The sequence below is a fragment of the Micromesistius poutassou genome, assembly GCF_964030765.1.
Source record: "Micromesistius poutassou genome assembly, chromosome: 11".
In the NCBI taxonomy this organism is placed as follows: Eukaryota; Metazoa; Chordata; class Actinopteri; order Gadiformes; family Gadidae; genus Micromesistius; species Micromesistius poutassou.
In genome coordinates, this window is record NC_140281.1 from 3,734,891 (window position 1) to 3,750,570 (window position 15,680).

Here is a 15,680-nt window from a genome sequence, read left to right on the forward strand (position 1 = left end):
TTAGGAGTTAGGCCTTACTCTCTAAGAAAAGGGCCTGTGAGGCAGAGATAACGTTATTACATGCATCTCTTCCAAGGTCACATATTGGACCAGTGAATGTGGTTCTGGAGATGTTGGGGTTAGGAGGAAAGGTGGGTTGGATGTTTGGGGGTGGGGTCAGGGTTAGATGTTAGGGATGGGGGGATAGGGTCGGACGGGATCAGTGTTAGGAGGGTTAGGTGTTCGTAAATCATGATGAAGGTCGCAGGTAGCCTCCTGCTGAGAGGCGAGAGGTTGGGCTGGATCTATCCCTCCCCCCTCCGTTCCCTCCCCCCTCCGTTCCCTCCCCCCTCCGTTCCCGCCCCCCTCCGTTCTCTCCTCTATCTCTCCTCCTCTCAGCCCCCCCCTTCTCTCTTCTTCTTTGAGACTCATGTCCTAGATTTTAGTTATTTTGTTTTTTGTTGTTAAAAAAAAGTATGTACTCTCCCCTCCTCCCCTCCTCCCCTCCACCCCCACCCCTCCTCTACCCCATCCCTCTCTACATCCCTCCCTCCCTTCCCCTCTCTCCTTGCACCTCCTCCTGCTGGCCTCAATTCTACACTGTCCTGGTTTGTGTCTTTGTTGGGATAAGTCAAACTTTGATGTCCTACAAAACCAGAGTTTGGACTTTGTCCCCCTGCTGGAGTCTTGTAAGGTTATCCTCCATGTGCATATCATATCAACATGACCTGTTTACATTCAGGCTCACAGCAGCACAGGGAGCCAACACACACACACGCACACACACACACACACACACACACACACACACACACACACACACACACACACTGTTGGTTATTTGAGTTAATTGTTTGTTTTATCTGTTTTCATTTAGTAAAAACATTTTGTTTTTGACATGCAGGGGATACCGTATGTTGGGTTGATGAAGCGCACCTGTGTGTATTTAGGAGAGGAGCCACAGGTGAATAGGCAGACGGGAAGTGGTACAGTTTTTTAACCGCTCAGTGACAGCTCTTTTGGTATATATGTTAGAAAAGGTTTATGTTGATCCTTCATGTTTTCTTTTTGCTTTCGGTGAAATAAATACCGTAAAACCTTTTATTTTGGAATCAAAGGAGCGAGTGTGTTTGAAAAGCCGCAATCCCGAAAGACGGTGAATATTTTGATTAACCGCAAGATAAGTCACGACATTTAATTAAAAACTGCGCATTGTGGAGCATCAACTCTGTAGGTCAAGCTCAAGACGGCGAGAGTTACATCTGATTTTGAATACCGAACTTGGTTGCCGTTCCATTAGAATTCCACTGGGGGTGATCGCATGAGTGCAGATTGAATGGGGGTCTATGGGGCTAGACGGCTAAATGTATCTCTTTCACCTGCTTGTCGTTGAAAAATCTCAGATTTTATCGTAGATTCCGCAAGTTCAATATAGATTATAATTCAAAAGTCGAATGAATGAGTACTTATGTCCTTCCGATTTCTTACAGTTTGGGCCGTTGTTGGCCGTACATGCTAGCATTCTGCTAATGAATGCTGATCGACTTTCAGTCAAAGTTAATTGTTATATATTATATGTATATATGCAGAAGTGCCAAAGTGACTCAGAACTTGCCGTAAAGTAGGACCTCTGGAAGTGACGTGCCGTAAAGTAGGACCTCTGGAAGTGACATCATCATCTTTTTGAACAGATTTTTAGAACAGATAAGTGAACTTAAAAAATTCTATATTCAGCTGAGTGTTTTATCTTAGCCCCCCCCTTTTGAATGTGACTTTCAAATGACTAGACAAAAAATGACACCCTGAGAAAAGTGGAGGGTGAAAAAAAATAATTGAGGGTGAAACCCCGTCAAATCCATTCATTCTCTACTCACCGGCGAGTGCCCTCGCATGGACAGAGATGTGTTACCACAACCAGTTCAGAAACCAGAAGTCACCAGAGAGTGCCAGTTCTCTTCATATTAGACATTCTCTGACTAAAGTCACTCAGTGCATCGCGGAGAGGAAAACTTGGCACATGCACGTGTAAAATGAACGAAATAAAGACTCTACTGGTGCCTGGTGGAAATGTTGAGACAGTAGATGAAGACATTGCAACATTTAAAGGTCTCTGAAGGAATTTGAGGAAATTCATGCAAATGTTCAAAGGTTATTATCTGATGAAATAAAGGAACATGAAAGAATGAACTGGTACGAGCCAAAAGATGTCTACATTCAGGAATTTTCTAAAGGATGTGGAAATGTGGAAAAAATCAGACCCACAGTGGCTCATTGAGCCACTGGACAGCATATAATGCATCAAGAAAATCAGGAAAAACAAAATCAATGACTTCTTCAGTTTCCTCAGCCCTCATTAAAGTGGATGCACACAGAGCGGCTCTCCTAGCCCGTGCAGCAGGCCTTAAAGCAAAGCACGAACTGGAAATGGAGGAGGTTCAATTAAAATCTAAAATGGAGAGAATGATACTGGAGATAAGCCTGGCCGAATCCGATGCAAGATTGAAATTCTGGAAAATTCTGGGAGCCTGATGCAAAACCTCCATAATTGTCTCTACCACAAACACAACATGATGCCATGAACGATTATCTGGAATGAGTATGAGGGAATTCCTGACAGTGATCTTGAACCATCTCCATCTCCAAAAAACCCCACTTTAGAGGATGTTAAACCAACAACCAAGGCCACCAGAAGGGGCAGACAATGTAAGCCCTCAACAAAGCCCAAGCCCTGTGCCTCCTCAACAAAGGGATATTACTGGACTTCAAGGATGGAAGTTCAGTTGTAAGTTCCCAGTTGTTCCCAGTTGTTCCCAGTTGTAAGGTCCCAGTTGTTCCGAGTTGTTCCGAGGTGTAAGGTCCCAGTTGTTCCGAGTTGTAAGGTCCCAGTTGTTCCGTCCCAGTTGTAAGTTCCCAGTTGTTCCGTCCCAGTTGTTCAGTCCCAGTCGTAAGTTCCCAGTTGTTCCGTCCCAGTTGTTCCATTCCAGTTGTTCCGCCCCAGTTGTAAGTTCCCAGTTGTTCCGTCCCAGTTGTAAGATCCCAGTTGTTCCGGCCAAGTTGTAAGTTCCCAGTTGTTCCGTCCCAGTTGTAAGTTTCCAGTCGTAAGTTCCCAGTTGTTCCATCCCAGTTGTTCCGTCCCAGTTGTTCCATCCCAGTTGTTCCGTCCCAGTTGTAAGTTCCCAGTTGTTCCGTCCCAGTTGTAAGTTCCCAGTTGTTCCGTCCCAGTTGTAAGTTCCCAGTTGTATTGAAGTGGATCACGAAACAGTAACTTTTAGACACACCTAACCCTGTTTTTCAGATGGCAGAAGTCGGTGGAGCACACGGCTCCAGCCCTGAGTGGTCAGAAAACCCCATTTATGGAAGTCAAGGGGCCAATAAGCCTAACTAACCCAAGAACCCCCGGCTAAAAGCCATTATAACCCCTAGATTACTACTACTATTATGCTAAATTACACTATACAGTAGCCAACAGTGGGGACCGTAGTTAATGGGATCATCGCAAACACGTTGAACATAGGAGGAGCTGCTCTGACAACAGCAGGGGATTTCGCACAGAGTGTAGTATACACCATAGATGTATGGAGGATGGATGTGGCCTTTAATAAAGACCCTATTGACATGGTGTGGGTATGGCTTGCTTGGCCTCTTATGCCTAGGAGCCATCTATTACATGGTCAAAATAGGCCTGGGGCAGCTAGTTAAAAATTGCTGTAACAAGGGGCACCCAATCCCAAGGATGAAGAGAGGCATCTGCCTCACGTACCTATACCAGCTCAATATAAACTCCCAAGGCAGCCTACAGAGACAATGCAAAAACATAACTAGTCAGTTGGCAGTAATAACCATAGCATGCACACTATGTATGGTTGCTGACATAGATCCAGCATGGTCCGTAATCCAGTGGCGTAACATCATGGTGATGGCCCCGGTGCAAATTTTTTTTTTGTGCCCCCCCAAAGATTCAGCCAATGAGAGTACTACTACAGCAGGTAGCAATCGCGTTGCCATGGCACATGGGTAAACAAATGACAAGACACCACACAAGTTAACTAACGATCGCTGTAGGTTTCAATATCATGCAAGCACTTTGTTTTCTTTTTATTTTGTTCTACATCACAATTGCATGCTTTAATAAAGTATTGTTTTTTCCTACCATTACGAAAATAAAATATACAAACCAACAGAGCTTTGTCTCCCCGCGACCTTATATTGATTGAGTCTAAAACGATTCAGCCAATGAGAGTAGGGGTAGCAATCGCACATGGGTAAACAAATGATTGGAATGATTGAATGAATGAATTTGGACAAATGATCATTCCTCCTCCCATACCAGCCACTCAGCTAGCCTACCTTACCGACCCGCCCCCGAGCTATTTCATTCACAAAAGCAATATTTTTTTTTATTTTTTATTTTTATTCCTCCATGGGCCCCTGACGGCGTCTGGGCCCCGGACAGCTGCACCGGTTGCACGTCGATATTTACGCCACTGCCGTAATCTGTTATACCACCTATGTAGCGGGATGGGTGAGGAGTACCTAAAACGATATGACCATGGTCAGTGTCAAGAGGACTTTGACCAAGGACCCCTTTCCCCGTTCCCCTAGTAACTCTACTAAGGTCCTGTCCCATTTCTCCCCCCTTAAAACTTCCACTTGGTTTGGAGTGCCCTCAACAGTAAATCTTCCACTTCGTTTTAAGCCTGCATCGGACCTCACTACGTTTTGAGGGTTGATTATAAGGGCAAAATAGCACTCCCCCTTGCTCCCTACAGTAATGGGACACCCTACCCCTACATGAGAACGTGCAAAATCTAGGGTTATGGCAAAAATCTAGGGTTAGGGGAGGTATTGGGACAGGGCCTATCGCTGATGAATATGGCTTTACCACCTTAATATGGCCTTACCGCCTTTAGCCCAAACAGCCCGATGGACCTACCGACCTCCCCATTCCAGGAGTGGGAGGGATGGCAGGAACCAATATCAGAACAGCCAGAGATGCCCCAGGGGGTTGTGCATCAGAATCTCCCCAATCCTGGGCAGACCTAGTGGAGGCGGCCGAAACAGAGGTAGCTGGTATAGTAGAGGGCATGTAGTAATTACTTATGCCTTCGAAGAATGCATTAGGCAAACCAGCCAATCCAATTTGAAAGAAGAGTCCAGAAATGCCTTTAAAGGTCCTGCCTACCCCACCACCTAAGATAGGATATATAGAAAGCACATTAGCAGTAGAATGTCAAGAGGCGGTCAACCAAGTCATAGAAGACTGCCATAACGATCCAATCCCAATTGACCTTGACACAGATACCTCAGTCCCCTTTTGTTTTGAAACGTTTGTCCAAGGGATAGGCAATCTCCCTGATATAGACAATAGGAAGTTGACTAAGAAACCCCAGGATAGCTCAGACGAGGCGAGCGTAGAACTCCACCCAGACAAGGGAGGGATACCATTAGACATGGAGACTGTATGCTCCACACATAGGAACAAAGATTGTTATTCTCAAGGGGAGGATGGATGTCACTGGGTGAATCTAGAAGAATACCCATGCCCATATACTAAATATCGAGCCAGGGTGTTGCCCTCACTCTCGGCCCCCATTTACAGTCAAAGGAAGCCCCCAGCTGACAAAGGATTAGCACCCAATGAAGAAATTATACAGCAATGTCCTGATGATATCCCCATAGGCCACAAATTAGTGGGCATTAAACCCGGTAGACCCAGAACACGCCCAGGCCTCCCAAAAGAAAAGGGGGCCATATAACCTAGCAAGGGGATGGGGTAGCCAACAGGGGAGACTTAAATGGGTTGGGAAGATGAGCAACCACAGACCTCCCGCTCCTCCTCCTAACACCCATTCCCAAAGAAGACATAACTTTGAGGCCCGCACAGGACCGAGGGGTACCACCCCCATGCAGCCCCGACCCCTGATGGGCCTGCCATTGGAGGTGGCCGCATTGAGCCCTGGATCCCCTGTCAACGACCAGAGTGCTCTACACACAACCCAGAATGCTTTCAACATACCCCATGGGAAGGCCCCTACAATCCGAGGACAATGGCCCGAGGTCCATCCAGCAGCAAGAACCAGCTGTTCCAGATCCAGAATGGAGCGTGGATTAGGACCAACAATAACAAGTTGAAAGACCCAGGATGAGCTTTTGAGAACGCCCGCGGCCTCAGGCTGGGACCCCGAGGATGGCCCCCAGTGAATGTGGACTACCAATACCTTTGGCCCCTTACCTCCAGCAGAGAAGCGGACCACCTGATGCCAGCTTCCACTTTGATCGCCAGCGCCCCATCCCAGGAGGACACCCATGGGAGTTCAATCCTGGGCATCATGCACATGGCCCGGAGACTGTTCCGACATAACCCCTCAGGGAAGACCTTCTGTATCCTGGAAAGCAGCGATGGACAGCACACCATCTATTATTGAGAACCCCAAGGCTCCTTACATATGGAATTAGGACTCGGCATAGGTGCAATTCGACAAGACTCAGCCGAGAAGGAAAGAGTCCTCAGATTACAAAGTACAGTTTAATTTAGTTGGGGACCCCGCACAATTTGATAGGACTCAGCCGATCTTACATTCATCTCATCTTTTCTTATCGCTCTTGTTTTAGAAAACGTGCCTTATATCATAGTTCCACCTCTATTAGGAACGAGCACTCTCCCGATCTACACTATATTGTAAAGGACTTTTGTTTATTGGATCTAAATAAATCTACCTGACTACATTTGTAGTAGGTGAACTTATCCTTTGAGTCCTTTACCTGTCAACTCATCGGCCCGGCGAAGCAGACCGACCCGCTCTCCCAGCTGATCCCTCACGGTAAGTGGCGCATAATACAAAGGAGTGGTTGATTGTGACTGACATGTACAGAGGATGAAAGAGGCATATACATCATGGCTTTGTGGTGACCAGGGACCTTGACCAGCTTATAACCAAAAGGCCAAGGCTAAAGTTCATAAAAACTGTGAGGGACTTAACCGATTGACCTGGGTTGGACCGGTTAAGAGCCGAGCCGAGCACCTCCGTGAACGACAAATCATGGTAACACGATCACAAGTACGGGGGTTTCAACCGAGGTTAGTCCCGATGGGCGCCTGACAGCGACACGACGGTGTGTCGCACGTGGCCCTATATCACCGTGCGTGTGGTGAGAACACTCAACAGGTATTAAGCAATAAGTTCAATCCGGTTGAGTTCTAGAAGTATGTGTGCTAAGTATTTTCTTTCTGAAAGTAATTCAATAGTTTAAAATATATTGTATTTTAGTAATAAGTAATTTATAAATAAATAGAAATTCTGTAATTCCTGACAATTTGACAAATGTCTGGCATATTGGTATGGTAGGCTAATGAAAATGACATAACATGTTTTTTTCCTATTATGTGATTCCAATTTAGGTCTACTACTTTTTATTGATATTTTGTAAGCTGTTGTAAGAACCGAATTTTTATTCATTTATTCAATTTATTCAAAAATATTCATTTTAAATCAGTAGGGTACCGGATAGTGTGTTGGGTTTAAAGTCACATAATCGTAATTTCTAATGTAAAGCCCAAAAATGAATCTTACAACAAACCTACAATCCCCAGAATGCACCGGGCGGGGGTCGATGTGGTGACGACAACAGCAGGCGCGGCCCATGTGACCTTGTGTTGACTGGACTGCAGCAGTGGGTCTCTATATCATAATGTTTAACACTACTTTCTTAATGTCTATTTTGTTACTGTAAACAGGCTGCGATGACCAAATACATCTTGCCGATGTCCGCCTTCGGAACGGCTTTGGGGTGTGCTGTTCTGTTGAAGTGAGTAACACTGATGTACTTGTGATATGAAAGATACACACTGGTAGGTTACAGCCTCCAATATAATAACTTAAAGGTTCAAACATAACTCAAAACTAAAGGGAACAGGACTAGTCATGTAAGATTAACAAAATAGACAACAAAATAATAACCAAAATATAAAAACGATTGACATTGTAGTTGTAAGGCTTTGTGCAATTATTGCGTAATTTCTGTACAACTTATTTTAAAACAGCCGTAATGGCAGCCTGGCACTTAAAATAAAGTACATATATATATATATATATATATATGTGTGTGTAGTGTAAAGTGTATATACGAAGTGTGTGTTCGGATCGGGGGTGGTCTGTGCCTATGGTCTCATAAAACTATCTTCAAGAAGCATACAATTAGATTTCAAAAGTAAGATAGGACTTAATTAATTCCTGACTGGGATCGAATCTATCGGAGTCACACTGACTGATGGACCTGAGAGTGTCGTCATGGTAGGGATCATTAGCAGAAGCTAGCCCCTGGGTTTGTGGTGGAGCCCTTTACAGGTCCATGGGTGGAGCTGGTCTGAGCTGTGTTCCCCCCCAGGGACCATGTGACCCGGGGCCCGTGCCCCAGCAAGGCGACCATCCCGGGGAAGACAGTGGTGATCACAGGTGCCAACACGGGAATCGGGAAGGCCACCGCCCAGGAGCTCGCCAAGAGAGGTGTGGTCCGCACGCATTTAATCCAACAAACGTTTCTCTCTCTAGTTATGGTTCCACGTCGACGCAACACACAAGGGGACCCTTGTATATGGACCCATTACGTCCTTGCGGACCCTGCTTGCGTCCACCGCAAGGGCCGGACGCCTCTCAAAAATTGTAACCTTGCGTCGAGGCAACGCAGTAGCAAGGGCTGTGATTGGTCCACTCACTAAAACCCGACGCAGAACCAAAAACAGGTTCAGGACTGCGTCGAAGCGTCTGCGGGGTCATTGCGTCGACGTGGAAACCATAAATGAGCCTTTAGTCCCTTTTGTTTTTAATCTTTTTGCACGGGCTGACCCTGTTCTAAAATAAAATGTAAAAAAATGATGTTCTGCTGTTACCGTGCCGACAGGGGGCCGGATCATTCTGGGATGTCGGGACCTGGTGAAGTGTGAGGCGGCGGCCCGGGAGATCCGGGGGAAGACCCTGAACCCCCATGTCTACGCCCGGGAGTTGGACCTGGCCTCCGTCCGGTCCATCCGCCGCTTCGCCCAGACCATCAACCAAGGTCAGCCAATCACCTGCCAGAACAGAACACTGTCAGTCAATCAGCAGCCAGGACAGAACACTGTCAGCTAATCAGCAGCCAGGACACAACACTGTCAACCAATAGGAGCCCTGCCCTCCTCCAATCAACTGCCAGGACAATACACTGTCAACCAATAGCCAATCAGCTGCCAGTACAGAACACTGTCAACCAATCAGCTGCCAGGACAGAACACTGTCAACCAATAGCCAGCCCTGCCCTCCTCCAATCAGCTGCCAGGACAGAACACTGTCAACCAATAGCCAGCCTGCCCTCCAATCAGCTGCCAGGACAGAACACTGTCAACCAATAGCCAGCCTGCCCTCCAATCAACTGCCAGGACAGAACAATGTCAACCAATAGCCAGCCCTCCAGTCACCTGCCAGTACAGAACACGGTTAACCAATGGAGACGCTCATTTGTCCAATAAGCAGCCAGTGCAGACAGAGACAGTTAAGTTCTATAACGCTCTGTTATTGGGTGGGACCCCTGTGGTGCTGGTGGGAGGTCTTGATGGTGGCAGCCCCTATGGTGGGAGGTCTTAATGGTCGTGCTGGTGGGAGGTCTTGATGGTGGGAGCCCCTATGGTGGGAGGTCTTGATGGTGGTGCTGGTGGGAGGTCTTGATGGTGGGAGCCCCTATGGTGGGAGGTCTTGACGAGTGTGGTTTGGTTCCCCAGAGGAGCGGCGGGTCGACATCCTGATCAACAACGCCGGGGTGATGCGCTGCCCAGCGGGGAAGACGGAGGATGGCTTCGACATGCAGTTCGGAGTCAACCACCTCGGTGAGAGACCCTCAGAGGAACCCCTCTAGAAGGATCCGGGGGCTGGAGCCACCCTCTGTCGTTACGGACGCGGTTCCCAGCCGGATGAAACGGTGGACGAAACTATGGTAGACGCTGATGGGGCAGAGCGGGACGCTTTTGTCCAAAGTGACTAACTATGAGTCCATTTGATAGAAGAAAGAGAAACAATAATATATCTGTCGGTACAGTAAGGATGTTCATAGAACCAACTGCCAAGCACTAACAATCACTAGGTTAACCCATTCCCCCATATATACAACAAAGATAGCTTGGATAAGATGCTACACAATGCTAAGTACTATTTTTAAGTGCAAGGACATACATACAACATACAATAAGTGCGTAAGGGTGGAGGCAGAAGTAATATTGTACATTTGTTCTTTCCATACGTTCTTAACTTTATTACATTTATGAGCACATATGATGTCAGACTTGACCCAGCGCTGGCCTCTGGTGCAGTTTACAGCTGGTTTATCGGTTATCAATCTGAAATGATATTTCCCATATGATTGATTTCAATAAAGCAGAAACCGAACATGAAAGCAGTAGGAATGAACACGATGAAGACAGAGTTCAGCGGGACACCGGGTCTGTTGTGGTCGTGTCCCGAACTGTGTGTGACATCACATCCTGTCTGCCCTCTGATAGGCCACTTCCTGTTGACCAACCTCCTGCTGGAGAAGCTGAAGGACTCCGCCCCCAGCAGGGTGATCAACGTGTCATCGCTGGCCCACATCGTGGGGCAGATGGACTTCGAGGACCTCAACTGGGACAGGAAGAAGTTTGATACCAAGCGGGCGTACTGCCAGAGCAAGCTGGCCAACGTCCTGTTCACCAGGGAGCTCGCCGCGCGCCTCCAGGGTAAGAGCTAGCCACCTAGCCGCTTAACCGCCTAGTGCCGGCGTTACAGAAGTGGCTGTAGGGCAGTGTGTGTATGTGTGTATTTACATACGGGTTTATATGTGTGTATATATAAGATGTGTGTGTATATGTATATATATATATATATATATATGTGTGTGTATATACATACACACATATATATATATATGTGTGTGTATGTATATATGTGTATATACTAGTGGTGGGCCGTTATCGGCGTTAACGCGAGCGTTAACCAGAAGCTGAGTGTTTAATAAAATATACTGTCCATAATCGCTCCATATGCTGGAGACAATGTAGCAATGATAATAGAAACAACTTGGGTGAGCTGCCCGCCTTGGTACGGTGGTAGGCGGATGCGTACCCATACGCGTAGGGGGCGCGTGATTACGGGAAAACCACTTATTTCTTGCGTGCTCGTGCCGCCCCCCATGTAATGCCACCCCGGGCGGCTGCCCGGTTCGCTCGTGCCTAAAACAGCCACTGCGTACCAGCCGTCTGCCGTCAACGCCACCGCCACCCCGGCTGCCGCGACACGCACCGGAGACGAGCGTCCCGTGGACCTATAGCGAGAGCGCGTCCCGGCGCCGTTATATTTTCCCGCGTTTGAGCTGCGCGAGGAGGTGCCTCGCGAGAAGCCCCTGGAGCCACTGCGACCTCCTTTGCACAACACGGGCTCACACAGCAACATGGAGACTGGTCTAATGCGCCACCTGGCTTGAGAAACCCGTTCTCAAAGACTTACTTTTAGTCATTATTTAGGTAGCACACACATATTATGAATGCCTTCGGCAGAAATCAAATGAGCCATTTTAATCTAGATTAATATAGATTAATTCCAAGATTACAGTGAGATTAATCTAGATTAAAAAAATGAATCTATGCCCACCACTAGTATATACACAGTGTGTATATATATATATATATGTGTGTGTGTGTGTGTGTGCTTTCTAAATTTAAAGTGTTCTTTTTTTAAATCTAAATTGTGTGTTTATTTATATATATGTGTGTGTGTGTGTGTGTGTGTGTAGGTACTAGGGTGACGGTGAACTGTTTGCACCCTGGGGTGGCATCCACTGAGCTGGGGAGACACACGGGTCTCCACCAATCACCCTTCTCCACCACCGTGCTCAGTAAGAACATCTACCTATATAGCCCTAATTTATACATCTACGTACCTCTTATCTATCTATCTTAATACTCCTCATCTATCTAGACCTCTTATCTATTTATCTTAATACTATATCTAGACCTCTTATCTATCTATCCATCTATCTAAATACTCCTCATCTATATATCCATCTGTCTGTATGGCTCTCATCTCTCTATATATATATATATATATATATATATGTCTGTCTGTCTGTCTGTCTGTCTGTCTGTCTGTCTGTCCATCTGATGTTTGATCTGGAAATCCATCTATTTAATGAGAAGAATAGATATCTAGCCATCATAGCTGATGTAATATAGTTACCAGATAGAGTAACCAGATATAATCCTGATGGTACCACTTCAGCCCAGCATCAATTTGGAGAGGGTGAACCCTGACATGCCTCCATCTGTAGAATCATATTATATGCACAGTATAATATTATTATAGAACGGATAACAAGGGGCCCTCAGAAACAGAGAGCCCCATCACATGGTCGGCCCCGCTAACTAACCACTCCTCCTAGGTCCGTTCTTCTCGCTGCTGGTGAAGGGCCCTGCCCTTGGGGCCCAGCCCAGCGTCTACCTGTCCGTGGCCCCGGAGCTGGAGGCCGTGACGGGCCGCTACTACGACGTGCTGACGGAGACGGAGCCTGCCCCGCAGGCCCTGGACCCGGACGCAGCCCGCCGCCTCTGGGACGCCAGCAGCAGCCTGCTGGGTCTGGAGGCCGCCCCCCCGGGACAGACCACCCCGGAACCCGCCCCCGGTCCTACAGCACCCGGGGGGGTGGGGGTCGTAGTGGACTGACCGGGACCCAGGACTCTCTGCCTGCAACTGGACCCGGCGATGGATCGCTATGGAAACAGCCTTAGAGACTTAAACTATTAACTCTTAAAAGGCTTTTATTGAGTGACTCACCATAAGACGCAGGTCATTAAGGAGCACTGAGGGGTCAGGGGTCATGTGCTCAAGGACGCCCACCAGTGAGGCTGCTGCAGACGCTGGGGATCGGACCCAGTTCCCTGATGTGGATGTCCTGGACAGGGGACTGGAATATCCAGCATCTCTCCTATAAGAACCTGGGGGTGTAGTGACATCTGGTGGCTCAAAGCTTTATTACACCATAATTTCTCCTCAGAACCTGGTGGAGTAGGGACATCTGGTGGCTCAAAGCTTTACTACATAGACATGGAGAAGCCTATAAGAGAAACAGCTAAATGTATTGAAAAATCCTTACCAGAGAACCATAATATATGTATGTATTTATAAATTATGAAATCTGCCATGTTTTTCCTATTTCGTATCTCTTTTGTTACCCCAATTGGAAAAGATTCAAGTTTCACTTCCATCTCTTCATCTTTTCTATGAATTGTATTATTTTTTTAAAACATCATCTGGGCACCATTTAACTAGTCGAGTACATCTCGACTAGCCTTCTAGTCTCAGAAGTTCCTATATTATATAAACTATAATATACTATAATACAACACTATACAACACAATATACATTATACAACACTGTACACTGTACAACACTAAAAAAACACCAACTCTAAAGAACACTCACTACAACAACACCGCACAACATGTTACAACATGTAATAAAGGGTATTTTAACGCAGTGGTGTGTGAGCGGGTCTTCTAATGTGTTTGACAGTTTAGGGCTAATCTGCAGATGAGACCAATTAATTAGGTTTTATGTGCTACCACATATTTCTGAAACTTAATTGCATGATTAACTTTTAATTAGCGTTGAGAGGCAGTGGTCCACCCTGTCTGTAACGATTCGAAATGTAACTATTAAAACTTCTTATCGAACTTCATGATCACCATCCAACCCAAATGACACATTGTTAGAGTAATGTTGTTCTCTATGCCTCAACGTGATCGTGTGAATCTGCCTGAACCCTCGTGTTCCTCCTCGCTGGCCGCAGCCCAGACCAGTAAATCCTTAATGCGGATCAACGAGGACGCGCGGGTGGCGCGTCTGGCACCTGGAGACGCGCAGCTTTCCGCGCGTCAGGAGGACGCACCCGTCAGCCGCCGAGGAGCCGCGGGACACACAGCGGCACTAAACGTTCGGCTGCTCAACTTTTAAAATTCGCGATTCATCAGTGTGATTGGTTTTTAGATGGGAGAGCGAATGACGCGGACGCTTCTGCGGTGGGAAATCCCCGTTTATGATGACAGGCGGACGTGAATCGAAGGTAAGACAGAAAACATTCCCACTCGGAAGAGATTCTAAAGCGTCTCTGTTATGCTCGATGACAAGTATCCTAGCCTGAGGCTACACATCCACACGTTTAACATCGTCAACTTGTGGATTATTGTATCGGCCTGTTTGGGGTCTGCGTTATGGGGCTGATGGTTTGCACCATGGAACACTTGTGTTTTACCAAGGCCAGCTACAGGTAACTCTAGACGGGGGACTAGGGCTAGGACAGGTAGGCTGTTCACCGAGAGTTTACCGATCAATATCACAGCCTCATTTGTCTGCGCCACAGGTCTGACGAGTTTTCTATGCTCTTCTGATAAGGAGATTCTTTCCTTTAGCAGACGAGCTCAGAGACTGCAAATCCCCTTATCTCGTTTCCGGCCCGGCCGCGCGCCACAGTCGGAGGTCAGCACTCCTCTCCTCTCCTGTCCTGACGTCACACCCAGCTCTCCTGTCCTGACGTCACGCCCAGCAGGCCTCGTACCCGACCACACAGTTCAATAATGCAAGAGCAGAACCCTAGCTCTCACTTGGCATGCAGGGATCGGTGTTTTTTCCATCACACAATCGCCTTACTGTTGTCCTTCTTCCTCTTCTAACAAGTGTTCCTCATCAGAATGGAAATGGGGATCTGGTCGCGGTCTATAACGCCTGTGTGTGTGTGTGTGTGTGTGTGTGTGTGTGTGTGTGTGTGTGTGTGTGTGTGTGTGTGTGTGTGTGTGTGTGTGTGTGTGTGTGTGTGTGTGTGTGTGTGAGAGAAATACTGATTCTAACTACAATGTGATACTGATGCCACACAGACCACCTGGTCTCATTTATACTACAGGCCAGAGAAGTCTGTCTATAAAATCAACAAGATATATATTACTTCTGTTCCAAGAGTTAGCCACTAGGTGGCACCAACTTTGACAATCGTGCTTCCGTTACATATTCAGAAGGATGTGTTATACAGAATAACGAGGTGTTTTGATGGTACAAACTGACCATGTGCATTCAGAAATATCCAAAGTGATCTCTGTTGGATTCATAGTTTTGTTGTCAGACGGTGTAGTGGGCATGTTTGTTTTGACCTCCTCAAGATGGACGTGCATTGTTGGTCAAAGTAAACATCGTGAGTGACTTCTTTCCCTTCCCTAGTCCTGGCCGGCCCGCAGCCAGCGCCTCATTAGCTGTCACCGGCCGTGTTCTCTGCTCCTGTGATCTCGTTTCTGCGTCTCCCACTGACAGCTTGCTAAAAACGGCTCTTGATAAAAGCCAATTAGTGGGATGTTGTTAATCTGCTCCTTGAGGGCGGGGCTGCTCTGGTTTTAGAGACATGGCAGCCATTTTATCCCAAGGGCTGGTCTCAATATAAAGCATCCAGCATTCCTGCGCTTCAGGAGCATTGTGGGGCAGAGCTGTTTTCTCTTGAGGTGAAGTCCTGTCACACATCAGCCAACCCATTCATGCTAACTAGGTTAAGGGATTTGTGATGCGTTGTATCAAACCCATGAGATACATTTTAGTTTCCTACTTGTCACCCTAATGTGATGTAGTCTGAGCACAGTAGAAGATGCATTATCCTGTAAAAAATAACA

At 46.9% G+C, this 15,680-nt stretch overlaps 1 protein-coding gene across 1 annotated transcript; it reads left to right on the plus strand.

Moving 5' to 3' along the window:
- Positions 1–7,621: 7,621 nt before the first annotated feature.
- LOC311355222 (retinol dehydrogenase 13-like) lies at positions 7,622–13,465 on the plus strand. Its single transcript, XM_084474957.1, has 7 exons — positions 7,622–7,785; positions 8,365–8,483; positions 8,878–9,033; positions 9,731–9,835; positions 10,505–10,717; positions 11,770–11,871; positions 12,415–13,465. The coding sequence occupies exons 1-7, from the start codon at positions 7,721–7,723 to the stop codon at positions 12,693–12,695; spliced, it is 1,041 nt and encodes a 346-aa protein (XP_084331083.1). The 5' UTR covers positions 7,622–7,720; the 3' UTR covers positions 12,696–13,465.
- The last annotated feature ends 2,215 nt before the right edge of the window (positions 13,466–15,680 follow it).

Bases quoted from the DNA above. Each gene is read 5' to 3' on its own strand.
- LOC311355222 (XM_084474957.1), top strand. From the start codon at position 7,721: ATGACCAAATACATCTTGCCGATGTCCGCCTTCGGAACGGCTTTGGGG. The intron at 8,484-8,877 runs GTGTGGTCCGCA...CCGTGCCGACAG, and splicing joins CCAGGAGCTCGCCAAGAGAG to GGGGCCGGATCATTCTGGGA. The intron at 9,034-9,730 runs GTCAGCCAATCA...TTGGTTCCCCAG, and splicing joins CGCCCAGACCATCAACCAAG to AGGAGCGGCGGGTCGACATC.